Source organism: Nycticebus coucang, chromosome 4 (genome assembly GCF_027406575.1).
Source record: "Nycticebus coucang isolate mNycCou1 chromosome 4, mNycCou1.pri, whole genome shotgun sequence".
Taxonomy (NCBI): domain Eukaryota; kingdom Metazoa; phylum Chordata; class Mammalia; order Primates; family Lorisidae; genus Nycticebus; species Nycticebus coucang.
In genome coordinates, this window is record NC_069783.1 from 143,415,905 (window position 1) to 143,441,821 (window position 25,917).

The 25,917-nt window shown below is 42.2% G+C and overlaps 2 protein-coding genes and 1 long non-coding RNA gene across 4 annotated transcripts in view; 1 reads left to right on the forward strand and 2 right to left on the reverse strand.

The window, feature by feature from the left end:
* Positions 1-24,796, reverse strand: part of LOC128584234 (LHFPL tetraspan subfamily member 7 protein-like) — a 169,789-nt gene extending 144,993 nt beyond the window's left edge. The window contains exons 1-4 of one of the 2 annotated variants that reach the window (XR_008379662.1): positions 9,180-9,239; positions 8,891-8,955; positions 6,081-6,152; positions 2,349-2,941 (exon numbers count right to left, since the gene is read on the reverse strand). Coding sequence is in view for 1 of the 2 variants with exons in the window: in XM_053589294.1 (XP_053445269.1) it covers positions 6,081-6,138 (58 nt within the window). In the remaining variant the exon portion in view is untranslated. Of the gene's footprint in view, positions 1-2,348; positions 2,942-6,080; positions 6,153-8,890; positions 8,956-9,179; positions 9,240-24,716 lie in introns of those variants that run through there. The other variant, XM_053589294.1, reaches the window with a different exon arrangement.
* LOC128584251 (uncharacterized) lies at positions 9,230-12,236 on the forward strand. The gene is made up of 3 exons (XR_008379668.1): positions 9,230-9,325; positions 10,266-10,364; positions 11,021-12,236. It is a non-coding gene; the product is annotated as an uncharacterized LOC128584251 (long non-coding RNA).
* Positions 16,281-16,859, reverse strand: LOC128584239 (BEN domain-containing protein 6-like). The gene has a single exon (XM_053589300.1). It carries the CDS (start codon positions 16,854-16,856, stop codon positions 16,305-16,307), a length of 552 nt encoding a protein of 183 aa, XP_053445275.1. The 5' UTR covers positions 16,857-16,859; the 3' UTR covers positions 16,281-16,304.
* Positions 24,797-25,917: the final 1,121 nt, after the last annotated feature.

The window sequence follows — 25,917 nt, forward strand, 5'->3', positions numbered from 1 at the left end:
GCATATGGGAATTTATGAAAGATGCAAATCCTTGGCCTTACTCTAAACTGACTGAATCAGTAGCTGTGGAGTTGTAGTCCAGAACCAAGGCCTAACAAGACCTCCAAGTGCTTGTGGTGCAGACTTAAGATGGGCGTAAAGCATGGTGGTATAGCATGGTTCCCTGCGATGGCTTTTGCTTGGCATTCAAAGCCCTAGAAAGTCTGGCTCCAGTCTCCTACTCTCTCTCCTTGCACTCTACAGTTACTCAAAGCATTCCTCAAATACTTTGCTGTATTTTGCCTTTCTCCCATTTCCCTTTTCCAAGTTTGGACTATTTCCCCCCAAATCTGTCTAAGGAAATCTGTCTAAGGATATCTGATGGCGTTCTGATAGATCCTGTTCTAGCAGCATTGCTCTAGGAACATCTTCTCTGATCCAAACTCAAGTCTTTTCTCCTTCTTCTGTGCTCCAGAAGCAGTTTGTCCCTCTTAGTGCCCATAGCTATGTCTTCTTTCCAATGTAGTTATTTTTGCTCCCATTTCTTTTAAGTATAAACTCCTTGAAAGCAGGGATTAGGTCTTGCTCATCTGCAAGCCCACTGTGTTTAAAATTGACACATGAGAATACAGTAGAACCTCTCTAAGCTGATCACTTGCTGGACTATAACAAACCAGGCAACTACAGTGGTGGTCGGCATAAGGAACTTCCATCGAGCACATGTGGCGCATGTCTGGTCTGTGAAAATGAGGTAAAATTATGGAGGTGGTCAACCATGGAGGTTCTGCTGTATTTATAAAATGAGTGAAAAGCTGAGAACGAGGAGAAGAAGAAAAAAAATGTTTTAAAAGAAATGCAATTTTATTACTTTGTATCCTTCTTCTGGGCCTTTGCAACCAGCCCTTTGTCATCCTCTTAGTGCTTGTCTCGTTATGGTTGATGCTTACATGTTTGTTTCCCCTGTGAAATGTTAAGTTCTTAGAAGGGTAGGAATCCTGTCTTACTCATCTCTCTGACTCTAATATTAGGCAAAGTGGTTGGCATATTCTCTTTGTTTTTTTAATTGGTTGGCATTTTTTAAATGAATGAGAATATATCCTAACATGAAAGATTAGCTTACAAAATATGCATATGTCATTGTGGAAGTAAGGAAGGGCCTACTCCATTGAGCAATTACGTCATTTACTTTTTTCCCCAAATGTGGCAGAGGTGCCTAAGAAGACCAGTACAAAGGTGGTCATGCCTTTAAGGCCTAGAAGGTTAGATCATTCAAAGGACTATTTTTAGTGTCATGTACCTACTTCCCTTAAGTCTTCTACATTTGAAAGAAGAATCTATTTGCTAAAGAGCAACATTAGTGAGCTTAATAAAGATTAATGATGTACACACTTCTTGACCACACTTCTTTGCCGTGGGCAAAGGATAAAACTCAGACTTTCATAGCAAGGGATATAGTATCTTCTTATCTTTAAAAAGATAGAAATAAATACTATGCAAATATTCCCTCCTTAGCAATAAGGCAGGAGAAATTTTCATTTTGTAATTTGGGAAGAATTAGGAGCATTGGTAATATGCTTATTCATTGTAAACATTTCTAGCTATACCATTTAACCATAATTTAAACAACTTTTTTTTTTCTTTTTGAGGCAAAGTCTCATTCTGTTGCATCAGGCCAGAGTGCCATGGTGTCAGCCTAGCTCACAGCAACCTCAGACTCCTGAGCTCCAAGCTATCCTCCTACCTCAGCCTCCCGAGTAGCTGGGACTATAAGCACCCACCATAATGTTTGGATAATTTTTCTATTTTTTAATAGATACAGGGTCTCACTCTCAATGAGGCTCGAACACATGAGCTCAAGGGATCCTCCTACCCTGGACTCCCAGAGTGCTAGGATTACAGGTGTGAGCCACTGCACCTGTCCTTAAACAACTATTTTCAATAAGAGTATAGTAATTTCTGCTATGAAATCCTCACTGCCAGCCTATTCTCTTAAATATATATATTTACTATATGATTAAATTAAATCATATCTATATGATTTTAATATCATGTTCTTATATTAAATATTTAATATTCTTTAATATTTTATATTCTTAAATATATTTATTCTTTATAATTCATCTGCTTATTTAATAGTTAAATGTTAATTTAATTCAGATTAAATTATCAAAAAATTCTGGATTAATGGCATTCAAACTAGTGTAGATGGTCTATATTTTCCTTTCCTTTCCTTTGAGCAACAACTTAAAGTTTAATTCTTCTCATGCTACTAAACCAACTTTTTCAAATCCTTCTTCTTTCTTTTTTTTTGCATTTTTTTCAGCGGGGCTGGGTTTGAACCCACCACCGCCGGCACGTAGGGCTGGCACTCTACTCCTTCGAGCCACAGGCGCCACCCAAATTTAGCCTTTTTCTGAAGGCTAAATAGTAATATTTTAGGCTTTGTAGGTCACATATGGTCTCTGTTGCATATTCTTGTCTTTCTTTTTCTTTTACAGACCCTTTAAAAATGTAAAAGCCATTCTTAACTTACAGGCTGTAAATAAAAACAGACTGTGGATTAGATTTGCTCTATGGGTTGTAGACTAAATATAAATATAAGCAGATGATATATAAAACTTATAAAACAAGGTTCAATGGGTGTCAATAATTGCTCAGATGTTATTACCACTTTTTCCTTATAAGCAAAGTTTTTTTCTATCTGTATCTTATCTATATGATTTTAAAAACTAAAAATGCACAGAGATGGGCTAGAGACGGGCTAAAACGCTACACGGATTTAGAGAACTGCAGCATTTTATTGCTGAAAGAAGTTTTAGAGATTATCTAATTTGAACCCCTGATTCACTTTACAGATAATATCACTAAAAGCTCATAAATAAATATGATTAAATACTGGAGGGATAGCAGGCCTTCAAATGAATCTTTATGTAATTCGGTCAAATGATTTTCACTGAGAATTCTGAAAAAGGATAAGGTTATTTGTTATTTCTTTTTTAAGATTTTATTATTGTTTCGGGTTAATCTGAGGGCACAACGAAATAGGTTACAATGTTTGCATTAGTTAGGTAGAGTTCCTCTTATAATTGTGTACTGCCCCCAAGAAGTGTGCCATACACTCGAACTTTGGGCCCATTGAGTGTGAGCACCTCCATCCTCCTCCTTCCCCTCTCCCTGCTCCCTCTTTCCCCATCCCAGACCTTGAATTGATTTGAGTTTTTCTCTTATGTGGGAATGTATCAGATTATCTACTGGCCTCATGTTAGTATTGAGTACATTGGATTCTTGCTTCTCTACTCTGTGATACTTTACTAAGAAGAATGTGTTTCAATTCCATCCAGATTAATACAAAAGATGTAATGTCCCCATCTTTTTTAATGGCTGAATAGTATTCCATGGTATACATATACCACAGTTTGGTATATCCATTCCTGGTTGGTGGCATTTAGATTGTTTTCACATTTTGCCAATTGTAAATTGAGCTGCGATAAACAACATAGTACAAATGGCTTGAAGATAGAATGATGTTTTTTTTTCTTCTGAATACATGACTAACAGTGGGATTTGAGGAATCAAATGGGAGATCTAATTTGAGTTCTTTGAGGATTCTCCATACTTCTTTCCAAAGAGGTAGAATTAGTTTGCAGTCCCACCAACAGTGTAAAGGAAGAGGTTATTTCTAAATAAAAATGCAAACAATTTGCCATATCGGACTAACTCCTATCTGTGGAGGAAACCTGGGTAATGGTGCCAATTGAATACACTCATTCTTATTTAATTTCAAGGTGGCAACATCTGCTTTGTTTTCATTCAAACCTTTCTTCACATTTTCCTTTTGTGTCCGATCTCTACACACACACACCCCTACCCACTATTCCCACCAAATCGTATATTTAATACCTACTCTCTAGATCACAAAATACCTGTTAGAACCCAACTCTTGTTCTAATTTAAAACCAGCAGAACTGCCATTTCCTCATCTCTTTCCCCCCAATTTTTTTTTTGTTGTTGTTGTTGTTGTTGCTTTTTTTGAGACAGAGCCTCAAGCTGTCATCCTGGGTAGAGTGCTGTGGCGTCACAGCTCACAGCAACCTCCAACTCCTGGACTTAAGAGATTCTCTTGCCTCAGTCTCCCAAGTAGCTGGGAGAACAGGTGCCCGCAACAACACCCAGTTACTTTTTGGTGGTAGTTGTCATTGTTGTTTGGCAGGCCCAGGCTGGATTTGAACCTGCCAGCTCGGGTGTATGTGTCGGGCGCCTTAGCCTCTTGAGCTACAGGCACCGAGCTCCAAATGTTATTATTAAAGCCCCACATGGACCTATGTCAGGCTACAAGTGAAGTCATTAGGCTTTTCCCCCCATTTAAAAAATGTTGTTGTTTTTTTTTTTTTTGAGAAATACAATGTGCATAAAATGCATATAACTTAAATGTTCAGTTTAAATAATTGTAAAGCAGGTACCCATGTAATATCATCACGTCAAGAAAGAGTACCATGAGCATCCAGAAGCTCGTGTGGCCCTTTCCAATCACGACCCTCTCTCTGACCTCTGAAGATAACCACTATCTTAACTTTTATAGTAATTTCCTTGTTTTCAAAATATAGTTTTACCTGTTATATGTCAGTCATACACAACATACTTTAGTTTTGCGTCTTCCTGAACTTTATATAAATGGAATCATATTACAAGGGGACAAACTTTCATGGAAAATAAAATGACATCTCTATTTTCAAAAATGAAAACTCAGAGATCACCTATACAAGTTGAACTGATGACACACAAACTACTGTATTTTTCCAAAATAACTTATGTATCTAAATTGACTGCTTTAATAAATTAATAAGAAAATGATAAAAACAATTGAAAAGGAAAATGGATAAAGGACAGAAAACTCAGAAGAAACACAAATGTTCACCAACTTTTAACAAATAAAGGTATTTAAATTCAAGAGTAATCAGAAAAATTCAGACAGGACCCTTTTTGTTCACCCATCATATCAGCAAAGAGTTGGAGAATACTCAGTGGCAAAATGCTATCATATTCTGTTGAGTATAGTATAAGTTGGCACAACTTTTTTGAGGACAATTAAAATTTAATACCTACATTGATCTCATATCAACCATTCCATTTCTAGATATCTGTTCTATAGAAATATTTGCCCAAGTTTACAAAGAAGCAGCAATGTACCTAACAAGAAAACTGGACATAGGAGGGTGTCACCTGTGGCTCATTGAGTAGGGTACCGGCCCCATAAACCGAGGGCGAAAGGTTCGAGCCTGGCCCCCACCAAAATGCACCAAACTGCAACAAAAAAATAGCTAGGCGTTGTGGCGGGCGCCTATAGTCCCAGCTACTCGGGAGGCTGAGGCAAGAGAATCGCCTAAGCCCAGGAGTTGGAGGTTGCTGTGAGCTGTGATGTCAGGGCACTCTACCGAGGGTGACACAGTGAGACTCTGTCTCTAAAAAAAAAAAAGAAAAGAAAACTGGACATAATCTAAACATCCATCCATAGGGGAATTATTAAATAATTCATGCCACATCCATAGTACGGAATCCATAATATGGAATGATGCAAGAGTTTAAATGAATGGGGTAACCCTCTAAGTGCTGTGAAAGAAAAATCTAACATGTATCATGAAGTGAAAGAATCAAGTTGTAAGATGTTACCATTTCTATAAAACAAAAAACGTAAGGCCACACAAAAAATTCATTTTGCTATATGTAAATATGTATGTAGGCAAATACTGGGGAAAGGTCTGGAAGGATATGCACCAAACTTAGGGGTAGTGGTTACCTCAGGGACCAGGCATCAGGGCACAAGGAGGGTTTCCATTATACCTGTTATTTAGTTTTTATATATTAAGAGTATAATGTGTATTACTTACATAATAAAAATACATTTAAATTGCCTCTTTCTTTTAAAGAGAGCCCAACAAATTTAATTTTAAAATAATCATAGAATTATAATCAACAGACATTGATTTGAGATGTGGAGGAAGAAATACCTTTCCTTAGAAGCCTTGACCTCAAAATTCTGGACCAGGAAGGATCTTACAATGCAGCTAAGTTTTTGTACTCATATCTGGAGAGAGTATACTCACAGTTTCTCAGTCCAACGGTATGATTTCCATACATTCTCATCAATGTAAGAAATAGCATTTCCTTGGAAATTTCTGTGAAGAAACACAGGAGATATTCGAATACAGAAAATACTTCCAGTTTTCTCATTTCCAGAGCTATGAGCTTCCTAGTTTGCACAATTAATCAAGAAATAATGTGGGGATTCCTGGAGATTCCAGGTGTCTCTGCAGCAGCCTCTGTCACCCTGTGACCTGCAGGTACTGGGACATCTCGGGAGCTGGGAAATGATGCACAGCCAGAAAGAAGAAGGCGGCACCGAGGATTCTGAGCAGCGTTTGTCTCTGCAGTTGGGCTCTGAGCTACGGCCTCCTCTTCAGCTGTTCCCTTTCCTGGGGATCCTAAGTGTCTCTGCAGCAGCCTCTGTCACTCTGATTCTGCAGAGAATTGACCTGCAGGACACCGGGACATCCCGGAAGCTGGGAAATGCCCAGAGCTGTCTGAGCAGCTGTCTGCCTGCAGCGCCCAGCATCCCCCCTCGTGGTAACATTCAAAAGGTCCTCAGGGAAGATACCAAAGTAGTGTTGACATTCAAGGACATGTCTGTTGAATTCTTTATGGAAGAGTGGGCCTGCTTGGACCCTGCTCAGCAGCATTTGTATGGGGAAGTCATGTTAGAGACCTACAGAAACCTGTTCTTCCTGGGTCTTACTGTCTCTAAGCCAGAACTCATCCCCTGTCTGGGGCAAAGCAAAGAACCCTGGAAGGTGAAGACACACCAGACACTAGTCAAGCACCCAGCTCTATATACTCATCATACTGAAGACCGTTTTCAAGAGTGGGGCACAAATATTTTATTTCCAGAGATGATCCTGACCAGATATCAAAGCTATGGCTCCGAGAATTTAAACTTAACAAAATATTGGGAAAGTGTGTATAAGTGTGATGAGCAGAAAGTAAGTTACAGTGGACTTCACCAATGATTAACAGCTACCTATGGCAAAGTATTCCAATGTAGTAACTCTTTGAACACCTTCAGACAATTGTTAAATCTCAATGGACAAATAATGATATATACCTTAGAGAAAACTTTTACTTGTAAATGCTATAGGAAAGCCTCTAACTTCTGGTCACTTGTTACAGAACATAAGATCACTCATATTGGAAAAAACAGTCCAATGCAAAGAAGGTAGCCAAGTTTTTCAGTCTCGCTCAAGATTCGATACTGGAGAGAAACGACATGTGTGAAAATGATGGCAAATGTCTTAGCCACAGTTCAAAATATCGTAAGCATGAGAATTTTGATACTGGAGGAAGAACCTGCAGCTATAAGGAATGTGACAAACTTACCAAGCAACACTCACACGTTTCTGGACGAGAAAAAGAATTGATTCTGCAGAGAAACCTTTCAAATGTGAAGAATGTGGCATAACCTTTAACCAGCACTCTCTCCTCTTTAGACATCAAAGAATTCATTCTGGAGATAAATCCTACAAATGTCAGGAATGTGGCAGAGCCTTTAACAAGTACTGAAACCTTTCTGTACATCAAAGAATTCATTCTGAAGAGAAACCCTATGGATGTGAAGAATGTGACAAAGCCTTTAAACACCACTCACACCTTTCTAGACATCAAAGAATTCACTCTGGAGAGAAACCCTACAAAGGTCAAGAATGTGGAAAATCCTTTAAGTACTACACAAGCTTTTCTAGACATCAAAGAATTCACTCTGGAGGGAAACCCTACAAATGTCAAGAGTGTAGCAAAGCCTTTAACTGTGACTCAAACCTTTCTGTACTTCAAAGAATTTACTTTGGACATAAAACTTACAAATTTAGAGAATGCACTAAAGCCTTTTTCCTTAGTTAAACTCATAGTGAACATAACAGAATTTCTTGTGGAGAGAAACTCCACAAATGTGAAGAAGGGGGCAAGGCATTTACACTGTACTCGACCCTTTCTGTTCATCAAAGTAGTCATTCTTGAAAGAAACTACAGTGGTCAAAATGTGGCATAGACTTTCATTAGTTTGTGAACATTTCTAGACATTGAAGAATTTATTCTGGAGAAAAACCTTTTAAATATGGACAGTGTGGCAAAATCTAACTCAAAATCAATCCTCACTGTACATAGAGGAAATCACACAGAGAGAAACCCTCCATTTGAAGACTGCGGCAGTGCCTTGACCTGGTGTTGATAGCATGCTAAGCATCGAAGAATTCAAACTGGAGAGTAAGCCTACAAATGTGAACAGTGTGGCAATGACCTTAACCAGAGCTCAAACCTTAACATACGAACATTCATATTGGAGAGAAATCTTCCAAATATCGATAATGTGGCAAAGGTTTTCAGTGGTCCTCAGTCTTATTAAACATCACAGAAACCATAGGAGGGAAAATGGAAACGATGTGAAGATGTGGCAGAGCCTCATGCCAGTATGCACTGTTTTCTGTACACAATAGAATTCATGTGGAAGAGAAAGTCTAAAAAGAAAAAGGAAAAAAAAACCCCAAGACTTCAGCCAGGCACAGTGACTCATAGCACTCTGGGAGGCCAGGATGGGTGGATTGCTTGAGCTCACAAGTTCGACACCAGCCTGAGCAAAAATCAAGACCCCTGTCTCTACTAAAAATAGAAAACTGAGGCAAGAGGATCACTTGAACCCAAGAGTTGCAGGTTGCTATAAGCTATAGCACCATGGCACTCTACCAAGGGTGACAGCTTGATACTTTGTCTCAAAAAAGAACAATCCAAGACTTCAGATGAAAGGACCTGATTGGGTTGTGGGGAGAGGTATGAATGGTCCCCTATCATTGAAGGTAAGTGGATGTACCTGAATTGCCTCGCCACCCAGAATTGGTCATATTCTCCATTAGTTGGGTCGTGGTCTTCGTACTTCTTTCCAGTGTTTTTGTGGCATATAATAAAAAAAAAAAATGGCCATCTATAATAATTCATTTGCAAATCTTACTTGATTTTGAAGCTATAGGATGCATCAACTGTTAGCTGGGATTCCTGGAGTTTAGTTTTTAATTCTAATAGCAAAACACTTCAAAGTCTACTTTAAGATCCTAAGAAGGACCTTTAATGCAAAATCTTAACAGCTTCAGGAGCTTTCTCACCTTGAAGAAAGGGAAAATGAAGATATTGTGGCACTTCAGAAGCAAAGCCTGACGTCCTTCTGTGCTTTAGAGGTGCTGCTGCCGTTCTATGAGTGCAGGAGCCTTGGAGCTGGCGGCAGAAGAGCCTGTACATAACCTGGAGGAAGGTCTGTTTTCAGTCGGGGAAGTATCTCTCTTTTTTCTTAGTTTCTGAAACTTATCATTTTAGATACCTATCAGCCCCCCACCCCTGCCCCCCCCGCTAAGCTACTAAAGTCCTGGGCAGAGTTTTTCTCCCTTATTATATAGGTTTTTGTTTTAGGCAATTCCTGATAGAGCCTTTAAGTTAACAATTTTAGAGCTGACTTCCTACCAAAAAGCTGAGGAGGAGGAGGAGGGAGATAATGTTTTTCTAGTTTTTGGTGAAGACCTTGCTTTGTGTTAAAATATTCCTTCAGATACAGATCTCTTGTGACCTTCTGTTGTCTCAGCAAAATCATCATCTGAAGATTAAAAAAAAAAAAAAACTCCTGTGTAAACGTTCCGTCCGTTTCCTACTCATGGAAGGGCTTGAGTCAAAAAAAGAGTCACATATGGATACCTAGTTAGGGTATTAAGTTGGTACTGATACTAAATTTTTCTATAATCCATGGCCCCCAAGCTTAGGGCTGTGACTTAAGAGAGAGAGAGGTGGAATAGAGCAGGTGCCTGTGGTGACAGCCAGGGTCGAGCCAGACCATCTGCACTACCACCAAACCCTTGATGGGTAGGGTCTATAGTGGTGTAGCCTCAACTGGTCAATTTGAAATCTGTGGGTGGTATAGAATTGTACCAAGTTCTTGGCTTGTATCTCCCTTCTAGTTCTTCAGGAACTTCCAGCTTAGACAGAAGCAGTAAAACAAACAAACAAACAAACAAAAAAAACGAGCCCTGCCAGTATGTGCTTACAACAGTGCCATTCATTCAGCCATAGGCTTGTAATCTGTCTGCCCTAATCACTAAGATAGCGATCTAAGAATCATGAATGTATTTTCATTTTTTAAACACTTAATAACCAATTATCATTCAAATAAGCATTTAAAAACCATTTGTTTTGGTTGGATTTAGGACCATTATCATTCCTTATGAAAAGGAAGATAGCTCAGAGGCTTGCTATTCAGAAAGCTTTGTCAGATGCATTACAGAAACTATTGATTGTGGTTTTAGGTAAGACTTCTTTAAATTTAATTTTTCTCATTCATGTGTATGTGTGTATCTGTATGTGTTTATCTATTTTTTGGGAGGCAGAGTTTAACTCAATTGTCCAAGCTAGAATATAGTGGCATCATCATAGCTGACTACAACCTAAACTCCTGGGTTCAAGTGATCCTCCTGCTACAGCCCAGCTAATCTGTTTTGTAGAGATGGTGTCTTACTCTTGCTTAGGTATGTCTTGAAGTCCTGGCCTCAATCAGTCCTCCCACATCAACCTCCCAGAGGACTACAGGCGTGAGCCAGTAAGCTTAGATATTTTTATAATTTTAAATAATACTTATTTTTTTTTGAGACAGACTCTCACTTTGTCACCCTTGGTAGAGTGCAGTGGTGTCACAGCTCACAGCAACCTCAAATTCTTGGGCTTAAGCGATTCTCTTCCCTTCACCTCCCAAGTATCTGGGATTACAGGTGCCAGCCACAATGCCTGGCTATTTTTTTGTTTGTTGGTTTTTGTTTAGCAGGCCCTAGCTGCGTTTAAACCCACCAGCCCTGGTACATGTGGCCAGCACCCTAACCACTGAGCTACAGGCACCAAGCCAAAATCTGTTGTTGTTGTCTTTTTCTGTTTGTTTGTTTGTTTGTTTGTTTTATTTTGTTTTATTTAGCAGGTCCAGGCTGAGTTCAAACCCACCAACACCGGTACAGGGGGCCAGCACTCTAACCATTGAGCTATAGGTACCCAGCCAATTTTAAATAATTTTTAAAAATAGAGACAAGATCTCACTATGCTGCCCAGGGTAGTCTCAAACTCCTGGCCTCAACCAATATTCTTGCCTCAGCCTCCCAAAGTACTGGGATTTTGAAAAGTTAAGTGGATGAAAATATGGATATCTAAAACACTCCATCTTATGTTCTTATTCACTAAATTCTTCTACGGAAATGGTCTCAGATTTGTTCTCTGTGACATCTGTGAGAAAAATGACAGCAAATATTATTGTACGCATTTTGTAGGTGTAGAATGACTTGCCTCAGTTCACATAGAAAGTCTTTGATCCAGGTATTCTTTCTCAATTGTTTGCCTAGCATGCAGAATACTGATTATGAGATTTTTTTTTTTTTTTTTTTTGAGATAGAGTCTCAAGCTGTTGCCCTGGGTAGAGTGCCGTGGTGTCGTAACTCATAGCAACCTCCAACTCTTGGGCTTAAGTGGACCTCTTGCCTCAGTTCTTCTATTTTTAGTGGAGACAGCCTCATTTTTGCTCAGGCTGTTCATGAACTCGTGAACTCAAGCAATCCACCTGCCTTGGCCTCCCAGGGTGCTAGGATTACAGGCATGAGCCACCAAGCCCAGCCTGACTATAAGCTTTGAACACCTGGGTTCAAGTTCTAACTCAATCTCTTCAAGATTTTTTATGTAATTTAGGTTTTATAACCAGAGAGATTTGAAGATGGTTAATATTTCTAAGCTACAGTCATTTTCTCTGCAAAATGAAGTTAGTAATTCAACCTACCATATGGGAGATAATTGTATGAGTAAGTGAGGTGACAAATGCAAAAACTCAGAACTATGCTTACGTAGTAAACAGACAAAATATGTTAACTATTATCAGTGTTGTTTTCTACCTGAATAAATAGATAAATGAATTCTGTTGAAGAGAAAGTTTATTAGATTATGTTTTTTGAATCAAGAATTCAGTTTCAGCTTTCATTTCCGGCATTGATATTGGGTGAATGTGATTCCTATGTAGTACACATAATTGGCTGCTTTCCTGTGAGCTGTGAAAGTGGTTGTGCTATTGAATGGCACTGATTGTGTCCCTGTTGAGTTCTACAGCATTGTGACTGTTACAGGAAACTTGATGAACAGGAAGTGCCTGAACAGAATTGCTGTCTGCTTCATAGCCCTGAAGGGTCAGAGACTGAAAAATCAGAGATGGCCCTGATAAGTCTCAGCCTTCCAACCTGGGCAGCCCTTCTACTGGAAGTCTTACTTCCCTGCTCAGCAGGTAGACTGTTTTAAAAGAGATGGCCCTGATAAGTCTCAGCCTTCCAACTGTCAAGTCTGAGTAATAACCTTCAAGCACCAGACTAGATGTTTGTGTTGTTTATCTCTCCCTAGTATGCAAAGATATCCCTCATACATACACAAAATCCTTAGACCAAAAGCCTATGGCTTTAGTTTGCCTTGAAGGAATTTGTATTGTCTACAATATATAGGCCAGTTTCTACCAATAAAATGTTCAAATGCTGTCTATCTGCGAAGCTTTGTATATTGTATTTGGTGGAATTTTGGTTCCCGGGGAGTCAATACTTGTCTCTTGCTTCTAATATGTCTACAGGGGTCTCTATCCCAGGTTTGAACTCACTTTGACCCTCATTTTGACCCCCATTTAATGCCTTACTATTTAATCATATGATGATTGAACTTTTTTATTTTGAGACTGAGTCTCACTCTGTTGTCCAGGCTATTGGAATCAGCCTAGCTTATAACAACTTCAAACTCCTGGTTTCAAATGATCCTCCTGCCTCAGCTGCCTAAGGAGTTGGGACTACAAGTACTGCCACAATGCCGGCTGGGTTGTTTTTTTTTTTTTTATTTTTGTCTTTAGTAGAAACAGGGTCTCACTCTTGCTCAGGCTGGACATGAACTCCTGAGCTCAAGTGATCCTTCCACCTCAGCTTTCTAGAGTGCTAGGATTACAGGGATGAGCCACCATGCCCAGGCATGATTGAACATTTTTGTTTTCACATTTTTTATTTCCTATAAATTGTAAATTCCTTAGTTCCTGCCTGTAAGATCATAAAGTTTTTTGGACCAAACACAGTTGATACTTCATACATATTTTTAATAAATGGTTATTGTTGTGCCCAAGTCACAAGATCCCCCACATAAATCACCCGGAGACCAAGTCTTTATTTATAAGCTTGAGCCTGGGCTCCTTGGTCCTGGTGCAGCAGGAGAGCAGAGAAACCCTCATCTCGAAAAGGAGGGAGGATTTTAAGGGTACAGAAAGGATAGAAAAAGGAGGGGGTGTGAGGTGAGCTGCTGGGGCGAGCTAATAGGGGTCTAGGGGACTGAGCAGTATTTGTCCTTGGGTGTCTGGGAGAGTGTTGCTATCACTCGGAGCAGACATTATGCAAGGGCACAGATCATGGGGCAAGGACAGGGGGGCAGGGAAGGGAGCAGGTTGCCTAATGCCTTTGGTATGCAGCTGCAAAATGAAGACTGAGGGACAAGATGAAGTTAGTTTTAACAAAATGGAGTTAACTTGGTCGTTACAGTTATGTTAAAAATTAAAATGTGAGATGAGGAAATTTCCAGGAAAATGCCCTTATTTTCTGCTTTTAGAAATCAAAAGAATGTCTCATTATGGTGTTGGCCCTTTCCCCATAATTGCATTTTTTTTAATGATGCATTTTTCAAGCTCCTCCTCATATGGCAAGCAAAGCATAACTGTATGTGAAGTCCCTTAATTAGGGACTAAGTTGCTAAAGTAATTTCTAAAGTTATCATTATTTACTATGTATGAGATTTTTTTTTAAGGAGCCAAAAATGTGTTTTGTGTCAGGGGAACTTAATTTGGGGCTAGGTTTTTGATTATTTAACTTGCTCCAGAGTTGCAAAGTGTTTTGTTTTGAAGAAGGGAGTGAAAGAGAAAGTGGTTGAAGTCTGAAAAAGTATTTGAAGTTTTATTCTATTTAAGGCAAATTATTATAATTCTATTTAAATAAAACCAGTAAAGAAAATGTCAAACTTTAAGAATACTAGTTTCTTCCCAGCTACTCGGGAGGCTGAGGTAAGAGAATCGCTTAACCCAAGAGTTTGAGGTTGCTGTGATGCCACGGCACTCTACTGAGGGCCACATAGTAAGACTCTGACTCAAAAAAAAAAAAAAAAAAAAAAGAATACTCATTTCCTGTGAAATGTGAGAGGAAGGAAGAAAGTCAGCACCAATTTCAGAAATCTGATTCTAACAACAGGTCATCTCTAAATGAGGTAAATCTTGGAATCACCTCCAACTTTAAAACCATTACTGTGCACCAAGTCATATGCTAGATTCTGGGAAAAAGACGAAGTACTATTTTATCTCCAAGTGAGAGAGACAAACCTCTCTCCTGTGTCTGCACCCATATTAGAATTCTAACAGTCCTCACTTCTGCTCTCCAAACTTCAAATAAGGGGTTAGAGCCAGGAGCCAGGACTTTAGTAAAAGCACCAGAAATATTCTCAGAGTTCCACATTTTCCTAAGAGTGATACACACTGAAGAGTTGTGAAATAAGTCACTTGGGTTCTGTTATAGTAGTATTTGAAGATAATAATTTAACATGCTGACTTTAACACACTATGTGTCTTTCTCCATGTGTGCGTACAGGATAGACCTTCTAGATTATTGACTGTGTTTGCCCATTGCTGACCTAAAGGGCTATTCACTTGCAGCAATACCTTCTCTGCTAAGTTGAATTGCTCAACTCTTAAAACCCTTCCTACAGAAATTTCAGAGTCATCTCTGATTCCATGGCAGCCCCCACATGATAGAGTGGTGAATTAATTGTCAAACATGGAAGAAAGGATACTGAAAGTTGAGCAGAAATGGCAACATTTTGGAGTAAATATCCAATGGAACAAATGTGTGTTCTGCCTGCCGCCCTAACTGGTGCTCATTTTTTTTTATCTTTTCAGTGGGATTTATTTACGTTTAAGTAAAAGTAGCAAATGTTACATAAGTTATTTCTTTAAGAACATTTAATTTATACAACTACATTGTTATCAAGCAACATTTATGGAATGTGCCCTGGATCTGGGATATTGAACTTTGTAACTATTGTAGCATTCTCTTTTCCAAGTTTAAACATGACCTTGTGCAGTGAAGAAGCATGGCTTCTCATTGTAGAGTTATCATGTATGACAACCTGACCTGCAGGAAGGCTTTGGGTGTTTAATCTTCTATTGATTTACAAAATGATTTGTGTGTGTGATTATTCAACCCATATGATTGTTTCAACTCATTTTTCTTCTGCTGTGATTAAAATAAATCAGCTAAAACTAAGCTGTTTAGCAACATAGTCAACCAAATAGATATGACGTTATATCTTCTATAGGATGTCTTAGGCGATATTGATGTTTTATATTACACATATGTAGTTAATATACTTTGGGCAATAAAAAGTTAAAACATGTCTGGTAAACAAACAAAAAGAAAATTCTGAAAATCAATGCATTGTTTTAATAATCCCCCAAACCTGGATTTGTGTGTGTGTGTGTGTGTGTGTGTGTTAGAGTAGAGTCATATTAAAATATAAAAATCTTGACACCTGCAAGATTTTTTTCATATTCCTATTTTATACATTTTTAGATAATGGAATAATTCTATAATTTTATTGCTAAAATCTTACTACTTGTTAGTCATGATTATCAGATTTTCATTATTATCTGAATTTGCTGCTCTCATATTTGTGAACATCGATTATTTCACTGTTTACTTTTCCAAACATGTACTTACACTAAGATTCAAAAACTCTAAAGAGGAGTCATTGATAATAATAAATGTATAATGATCAGTTGGGACAATGAATAATCTTAAAGATTGAAATTTTTGTTGCTATGATAAGGATTCTGACTATCCAGTTAAGTTAGCTGTACAGAGTAGTATGGGGGGATCAGGAAATGCATGTTTCCAAAAAATGATATTGCACGCTTATTTGATTGGGAGAAATTCTCTGGTCTGATGCATCACTGGTATTTAGGAGGGATTCTACCTACATGCAGCTTCTTCAGCGAGCTTGTTGGTCCCTCAGGGAGCCCAGTGATGATACGATGTCTTACAGCTTGTCACTGCAGATGTCTGTCTCTGCTCACTGCCAGAAGGGTTGCAGATTCTCCACAAAATCCAATGCTAGATTTAGAACTGAAGGAGCTTTGTTACAGATACCTGTAATACCAAAATAATCTACTTAATATCCTGAGAGTTAGGATTTTTGCTTAAATTTGGCTTCTTGGTACAGTTGTTTAGCTTTTGCCCTATCATACTCCTAATTGAAACATCATCCATATTGGTAAATAATTGTTTTGTTACTCCTATGATTTCTTGAACTTCATTCTGATTCATAGCTGGTTTTACGGCTTTGTCCCTTGAAGTACAGGATTTTGTTCCCGTCAGGCTGTGTGTGGCCATATATTCATTTGTGTATAGCACTTGCATTAAGTCATTAATAAACTTCTGAGGCTTGCTCTTATTACAACGGGCAATCTGCCATTTCTCAATCTTGAACTGCTTCTTATCAGCCTGATGCTCTTCCTCAGCCTTCAAGGAAACTGGTGAACTGCAATTAGAATTAGAGTTACTGCATGTTGAAGTAAATGAATCTGGGGAGGAGTTGTTTGTTGCTCTCCAGGGGGTGGATGCAGACGTAGACGTGGTTCCTACACCTTTAAGCAGGGCTTCTGCCATACCAACCAGCTCTGCAAACTGGGTGACTGCCTGTGGTAACACTTGAAGCATGACCAAAGACTGTCCAAGTCCGCTGTTTTCTTTTCGTGTTTGTTAGTTTTCTTTCAGGCTTTTTATTTTGGTGCACAATTCCTCCTTAGACAGTTCTGCTAAGGGCTCTTCATCCTCACTGGAGATCTCACCGGGCAGAAAGGCATTTCCCGAATATGGGTCTCTCGGTCCTTTATCCAGGTCATTATTTGCATGTTCTGAGTTCATTGTCTCTGTCCTTTTCCTCTTTCTTTTTCTAAAAGCTTGAGTATTGGCAATTTCATCTGTTGGAAAGATCATCTGCATTTTCTCAATTTGTTATCAAAGATTTTCTGAGATGGTAGGAGGAAGGAATGTCCATGTAGATGATGCTATTCTGCACGTGGCCCAAAAGTTAATGTTTTCCCGGGCTGCCTGCTCCAAAGCCCCAGCCTCGGGGCTGGGCGCAGGGAGGTGGGAGGTAGGGGGAGCACCGCCAGGAGGCTCCCGCCAGTGCCTCGCCGTTCCCCCTGGCTCCGTGGCACCCCCTGACGCCGTACTCCCCAGCAGTTCGGCCTAGTAAGGCTGGACAGGCGAAGGCCCCCAGGTGTCCACGAAGCGAAGAGGTGCCTGGCCAGTGCACCTGAGGACAGTGCGGACAGGCCGGCGGCCCCGCGGGAGGGCACTGGGCGCTGGGCGCTCACTCCCGAGCGCAGCCCGCGGCCGCCGCCGCAGGTGCCGCAGCTGCCGCAGGCATGTCCGCGCACCCCGCAGCAGCCTCCTGGCCGTGCTGTCCAACTGGTGATCATTTTGCAGGTCAATTGTGTTTCTTGGAAGCAGTACTGCTGGGGGGAAGAAGAATATCTCTGGGATTTCAGCTTGGAGGAAGACGAGTTCAGGCTGCCAGAACTGAACTAGCACTTCTGAATGTGCCAAGAGGCGAGGCCCTGTGACGTCCTTGGGAAGCTCCGGGGCGCCCCTACCATAATGGGCTGCTGGAGTCCTGAGGCTACCCTAGTCTGTGGCCGAAATCTTGCTCTGCTAAGGGCGGGAGGGATGTTCTGGTGTGAGACAGTTGTATCTCTGTGGGGAGGGGGTTTGGGCTCAGGGACTGTGGGCAACAGCTCACCCTGACCGCATGGAGCCAGCCCCAGCATAATAAAGGTTGCTGCGTAAACAAAGGTTGTCGTAGATAAAGGGTGGGGGCGGGGCACACAGTTGCCGTGGGTGCTAGCGCTGCGGAGCTGCCATAAGAGTTCCGACTCTCATTGGCACCGGAGCCTCTGGACATTATGTCCCTACTGCGACTGTGGACCCCACGGGTCCTTCTCACGGAGCAATTGTTGTGGCTGCTGATACTGGCAGCTGCTATTTGGAGGTGGCCCCCTGACAGGGTCCAGCCTACCTCCGAATCCCCAGGGCCGAAAGAGCCCTGGTCTTCCCTCTCTTCCGATCTCTCACCCGAATCCCCTCATGTGCCTACACCCCCAGCAGATCCTGGGGACTTTGATTACCTGGGGTCTTCTGCTCCTTCCCACTTGGTGGCTTCACCTCAGGAGTTGCCTGAGAATTTGGCTCCATTCCAGGACACTGATTCAGCTCAAGAGCTACCTCAAGGGCCAGATAGGGTTACTATTCTACGTCGTCGGCTTCTGAGGAATAAGCTAAGGAGACGACGAAGCCCTCCAGAGGTGGTTCCAACGCCCGGTTGGGATCAGAACCCAGTCCTAACTCTGCCTCCTCAACTCATAAGCAAGATTCAAACTGTAAGTCCAGATGAGGTTACAGCTCAGTGTCCATTCGTGGACACGAATTCAGCTCAAGAGGTACTTCAAGCGGCAGATAGGCTTACTATTCCATGTCGTCGGCTTCTGAGGAATAAGCTAAGGAGACGACGAAGCCCTCCAGAGGTGGTTCCAACGCCCGGTTGGGATCAGAACCCAGTCCTAACTCTGCCTCCTCAACTCATAAGCAAGATTCAAACTGTAAGTCCAGATGAGGTTACAGCTCAGTGTCCATTCGTGGACACGAATTCAGCTCAAGAGGTACTTCAAGCGGCAGATAGGCTTACTATTCCATGTCGTCGGCTTCTGAGGAATAAGCTAAGGAGACGACGAAGCCCTCCAGAGGTGGTTCCAACGCCCGGTTGGGATCAGAACCCAGTCCTAACTCTGCCTCCTCAACTCATAAGCAAGATTCAAACTGTAAGTCCAGATGAGGTTACAGCTCAGTGTCCATTCGTGGACACGGATTCAGCTCAAGAGGTACTTCAAGCGGCAGATAGGCTTACTATTCCATGTCGTCGGCTTCTGAGGAATAAGCTAAGGAGACGACGAAGCCCTCCAGAGGTGGTTCCAACGCCCGGTTGGGATCAGAACCCTGTCCTAACTCTGCGTCCTCAACTCATAAGGAAGATTCAAACTGTAAGTCCAGATGAGGTTATAGCTCACCAGGCATTTGAAATACTTGTTCCACCTCTAGATAGTCACAGTTCAAAACCAACAACATTCATTGTTTCACCAAAGAACCTGAAGGAAGATCTAGCTCAACATCCACAGGTCACTAAAGTTGTTGGAGCTCTAGACCAATTTGAATCAAAATCTCGGTCTTACAAACAAATTCTGCAGAATGACGATTATACAGATCAAAGTATGGATTTACTTTACCCTGGCAGCATACCTCTGGGATTTGTGAGAAACCCAGAGGTGGCTCAAGAGGCCCGTGCACAAGGTGAACTTTCTCAGGAGGAGACCCCAACTCAACATCTAGAACATCCTGAGGAGGAGAAACCTTCTGCCACCCCACAAGAGACCCCAACTGAGTCTCCAGGCTCTCCTGCAGAGGCTGGACATTGCCCCAGTGAGGAAGAGCAGCCACCTCAGCCTTTTGTGTCTCCGGGGGAGATTGAACCTTCTCAAATACAGCAGGAGGCCACAGTTCAAATATTTCTATAGAACAGATATCTAGAAATGGAATGGTTGATATGAGGACAATGTAGGTATTAAATTTTAATTGTCCTCAAAAAAGTTGTGCCAACTTATACTATACTCAACCGAATATGACAGCCTTTTTCCACTGAGTATTCTCCAACTCTTTGCTGATATGATGGGTGAACAAAAAGGGTCTTTTCTGATTACTCTCGAATTTAAATACCTTTATTTGTTAAAAGTTGGTGAACATTTGTGTTTCTTCTGAGTTTTCTGTCCTTTATCCATTTTCCTTTTGAATTATTTTCATCATTTTCTTATTAATTTATTAAAGCAGTCAATTTAGATACATAAGTTATTTTGGAAAAATACAGTAGTTTGTGTGTCATCAGTTCAACTTGTATAGGCGATCTCTGAGTTTTCATTTTTGAAAATAGAGATGTCATTTTATTTTCCATGAAAGTTTGTCCCCTTGTAATATGATTCCATTTATATAAAGTTCAGGAAGAGGCAAACTAAAGTATGTTGTGTGTGACTGACATGTAACAGGTGAAACTATATTTTGAAAACAAGGAAATTACTATAAAAGTTAAGATAGTGGTTATCTTCAGAGGTCAGAGAGAGGGTTGTGATTGGAAAGGGCCACACGAGCTTCTGGATGCTCATGGTACTCTTTCTTGACGTGATGATATTACATGGGTACCTGCTTTACAATTATTTAAACTGAACATTTAAGTTATATGCATTTTATGCGCATTGTATTTCTCAAAAAAAAAAAAAAACAAAAAACATTTTTTAAATGGGGGGAAAAGCCTAATGACTTCACTTGTAGCCTGACATAGGTCCATGTGGGGCTTTAATAATAACATTTGGGGCTCGGTGCCTGTAGCTCAAGCGGCTAAGGCGCCAGACACATACACCAGAGCTGGCAGGTTCAAATCCACCCTGGGCCTGCCAAACAACAATGACAACTACAACCAAAAAATAACTGGGTGTTGTGGCGGGCACCTGTAGTCCCAGCTACTTGGGAGACTGAGGCAAGAGAATCTCTTAAGCCCAGGAGTTGGAGGTTGCTGTGAGCTGTGATGCCACAGCACTCTACCCAGGATGACAGCTTGAGGCTCTGTCTCAAAAAAAGCAACAACAACAACAAAAAAAAAAAAATTGGGGGGAAAGAGACGAGGAAATGGCAGTTCTGCTGGTCTTGATTAGAACGAGAGTTGGGTTCTAACAGGGTTGTTGTGATCTAGAGAGTAGGCATTAAATATAAAATTTGGTGGGAATAGTGGGTAGGGGTGTGTGTGTGTAGAGATTTGGACACAAAAAGGAAAATGTGAAAAAAGGTTTGAATGAAAACAAAGCAGATGTTGCCACCTTGAAATTAAATAAGAATGAGTGTATTCAATTGGCACCATTACCCAGGTTTCCTCCACAGATAGGAGTTAGTCCGATATGGCAAATTGTTTGCATTTTTATTTAGAAATAACCTCTTCCTTTACACTGTTGGTGGGACTGCAAACTAATTCTACCTCTTTGGAAAGAAGTATGGAGAATCCTCAAAGAACTCAAATTAGATCTCCCATTTGATTCCTCAATCCCACTATTAGTCATGTATCCAGAAGAAAAAAAAAATCATTCTATCATAAAGACATTTGTACTAGGTTGTTTATCGCAGCTCAATTTACAATTGGCCAAATTTGGAAACAACCTAAATGCCACCAACCCAGGAATGGATATACCAAACTGTGGTATATGTATACCATGGAATACTATTCAGCCATTAAAAAAGATGGGGACATTACATCTTTTGTATTAATCTGGATGGAATTGAAACACATTCTTCTTAGTAAAGTATCAGAGTGGAGAAGCAGGAATCCAATGTCCTCAATACTAACATGAGGCCAGTAGATAATCTGATACATTCCCACATAAGAGAAAAACTCAAATCAATTCAAGGTCTGGGATGGGGAAAGAGGGAGCAGGGAGAGGGGAAGGAGGAGGATGGAGGTGCTCCCACTCAATGGGCCCAAAGTTCGAGTGCATGGCACACTTCTTGGGGGCAGTACACAATTATAAGAGGAACTCTACCTAACTAATGCAAACATTGTAACCTATTTCTTTGTGCCCTCAGATTAACCCGAAACAATAATAAAATCTTAAAAAAGAAATAACAAATAACCTTATCCTTTTTCAGAATTCTCAGTGAAAATCATTTGACCGAATTACATAAAGATTCATTTGAAGGCCTGCTATCCCTCCAGTATTTAATCATATTTATTTATGAGCTTTTAGTGATATTATCTGTAAAGTGAATCAGGGGTTCAAATTAGATAATCTCTAAAACTTCTTTCAGCAATAAAATGCTGCAGTTCTCTAAATCCGTGTAGCGTTTTAGCCCGTCTCTAGCCCATCTCTGTGCATTTTTAGTTTTTAAAATCATATAGATAAGATACGGATAGAAAAAAACTTTGCTTATAAGGAAAAAGTGGTAATAACATCTGAGCATTATTGACACCCATTGAACCTCGTTTTATAAGTTTTATATATCATCTGCTTATATTTATATTTAGTCTACAACCCATAGAGCAAATCTAATCCACAGTCTGTTTTTATTTACAGCCTGTAAGTTAAGAATGGCTTTTACATTTTTAAAGGGTCTGTAAAAGAAAAAGAAAGACAAGAATATGCAACAGAGACCATATGTGACCTACAAAGCCTAAAGTATTACTATTTAGCCTTCAGAAAAAGGCTAAATTTGGGTGGCGCCTGTGGCTCGAAGGAGTAGAGTGCCAGCCCTAGGTGCCGGAGGTGGTGGGTTCAAACCCAGCCCCGGCGAAAAAAAAATGCAAACAAAAAAAAAAGAAAGAAAGAAAGAAAAAGGATTTGAAAAAGTTGGTTTAGTAGCATGAGAAGAATTAAACTGTAAGTTGTTGCTCAAAGGAAAGGAAAGGAAAATATAGACCATCTACACTAGTTTGAATACCATTAATCCAGAAGTTTTTGATAATTTAATCTGAATTAAATTAACATTTAACTATTAAATAAGCAGATGAATTATAAAGAATAAATACATTTAAGAATATAAAATATTAAAGAATATTAAATATTTAATATAAGAACATGATATTAAAATCATATAGAAATGATTTAATTTAATCATATATTAAATATATATATTTAAGAGAATAGGCTGGCAGTGAGGATTTCATAGCAGAAATTACTATACTCTTATTGAAAATAGTTGTTTAAGGACAGGTGCAGTGGCTCACACCTGTAATCCTGGCACTCTGGGAGTCCAGGGTAGGAGGATCCCTTGAGCTCATGTGTTCGAGTGCAGCCTAATTGAGAGTGAGACTCCCTGGGGAATCTTCCCTGGCAAGGGGAAGGAAGGAGGCGCCAATGTCTAGGGATGAAGGCATGTTTGTCCAAGAGCCTTGATGGATTAGTAGCAAGAAAGCCAGGCCAGGGGAGAAGGCTTGTCCAAATGTCCTGGTTACTGATTAGCCAAATCTCAGAGATTCTCTCTGCAAGGGGGGAATCAGAGGGGCAATTAACCCATTTGAAAGAAAGGTCAAGATAAATACTTCTCTAATCCTGCAGTTTAAAAAGATAGCAAGTTGGGTTTCTGGAGCCTTCACTGGCTTACTGGAGAGCAACCCCAGAGGATGGGACATGAAAAGGAAGGGCTAGAACAAGAGAGGCACTAATATTTATAGAACCCTTACTATAGAATCATAGGGATCCATCCACCAGCCCCCTAGAAGAGGAATTGTGACCCTCCCCCTTCCCTAAGCCCATTTTGTCCAGGGAGGAAATCTGGTCTCAGATAGGTTAAGTGCTTTCCCAAGGTCACGAAGAAGCTGCAAAGAAAAAGCTTTTTCTTCATGCAACAGGTACAGCCTTTTCCTTGCAAAAGGTAATGGCTGCTCCGGGCTAGAGAAAGTTCAGGCCTGACCGGCAGGAAGCCCTGACCGGCAGGAAGCCCTGTGACCTAGCGCCTGCGGAGGTCACAGGCAAGCCGGCTCCAGGACAGAGAGCAGGGTTTCAGGGCGCGGTGCCCCTGCTCCCAGACGACTGTGTGCCAGTAGGGTGTGAAAAGGTCAGGCTGGGGTGGGGGTCAATGGGCAGCTTCCCTTCCCAGGGGCCCACCCGTGTCCCCGGGCGGCGCTGCCACCCAGGCGGGGACCACGCCGGCCTGCCTGCACGCAGGCCACTGCCTGAATCCCAGCCGGGCGCCTCTGCCCACAGAAGACCAGCGCAGCGGAGCGCAGGCCTGATCCCGAGGACGCGGCCACAGCCCAGGCGTCGGGGACTCCAATCGCTGCCCTTCTCATGCCCCCGGTTGTCCCTGTGCTCCCTTCTCCCGGGGCTCAGTCTCGCTCGTCGCACTAACGCCCCACTGTCCACCTCCGGGGCCTTCAACCCGCACAGATGTCTAGATCCTAGCAGCGCCAAGCTGGGTATCCCAGATCCCCAGCGATCCCTCAGCTCCCGGCCACCAGATCTGCTTTTGGAATCCACTCTCAAGGATCAGACCGGCGTAGGAGAGACGGGGATCCTCTCGCTCCCCGCCCGGAATCACTCTACGCCGTCACTCCTGGCTGGGGATCCAGGGGGACCCCAGGCCGCCGCCGCCTGATCCCCTTCTTGGATCGACTCTCTAGTCGCCAGCCAGATGGCGCGGGATCCATTGGATGCCCTGTGCGGGATCTTCCCGCGGGATCCATTCCCAAGTCTCGGGAAACAGATTCTCTGACTTGCAACCAGAATCCTCCCTCCCAGCGGATCCAGAGCCCAGAGAGATCCTCCGGGTCCCCGCCTCTTCCCTGGCCAACTTTGCCAACTTTTCTCTCGGGGCCCCGGCCGAGCAGAAACTTGGCAGCCTTCCCCCTCGGCTGCCTCCCCTGACTCCTGGTGGGTCAGGACTGGGGGCAACTGGCCAGCCCCCACCCCCGGCGACCGCTGAGCAACCTACCCTGCAGCCGTTTCCGGCCCGCGCCGCGCCGCGCCGCCACCTGCCCGCAGCCCGCGGCACCTGCCCGCGCCGCCAGCGGCCCTGCGCAGCCCAGCCTGCTGGGGGCGGGGCCTGGGGCAGGGAAGCGCCCCCGTCGCCATGGGAACTGCGGCGGCGGCGCCTGCGCGGAGGGGCTCCGGATGGAGCACTGCTCATAGGACCCGAGCCACTGCCTTGCGCCTGGGCCTGGGGACTGTCCGGCGGGTCAGAGGTCGGGAGTCTTCCCGGGACACACCAGCCGGAAGCTCTCTCGCCCCTCGAATCCCGACCCTGGTGTGTCCGACTAGGAACGTCACTTAACGGTCCCCGGAGTATCCGCAGGCACCATCTAGGTCTGCGCCCCGCAAAGCCTAAGGCAGCCCGGCGCTTGGTAAAGTCTGATCCAGCGAATCGCCGGGGCTGCGGGCGCCTGCCCGGGAGCGGCAAGGTCTGCGCGAGGCGTTGGCGCCCCCTCGCGGCAAGCACAGGCGCCTACCGTGTGAGAAGCCTCCTGCTGTTGTGCTAGGGTAAGGGTTGTGGGGTCATGGCTATAGAGACTTGCGGACGAGTTGACAGAATCATAGGTCACCCCTGGAACAGAAAATGCCTGTTCTGATATCCTTTACAAATTTCATTCAACAGATCTTTATTAAGCACTTACTGTACATCGGGTGCTGGAGACATAGCGGTGAAGCTGCTGGCAAGATCCAGGCTTTGTGAAGCTTACAAATATTGAAAAAAACAGGGCGGCGCCTGAGGCTCAGTGAGCAGGGCGCCGGCCCCATATACCGAGGGTGGCGGGTTCAAACCCAGCCCCGGCCAAACTACAACTAAAAAATAGCTGGGCGTTGTGGCGGGCGCCTGTAGTCCCAGCTGCTCGGGAGGCTGAGGCAAGAGAATTGCCTAAGCCCAGGAGTTGGAGGTTGCTGTGAGCTGTGGCCATGGCACTCTACTGACGGCAATAAAGTGAAACTCTGTCTCTACAAAAAAAAAAAAGAAAGAAAAGAAAAGAAAAAAACAATTGCATGAGTAAATGGAGTTGCATTTGTGACATGTCCTCCTAAGGAAGATGTGCAAAGCATGAATAACCAGAGGCCCTAAAATCATATGTGCCTTTATTGTAAGTCGGCTGGATTTCACTAAAGAGAGAGAAAAAAAACTTCACATTGTGTGGCTTCAGAAT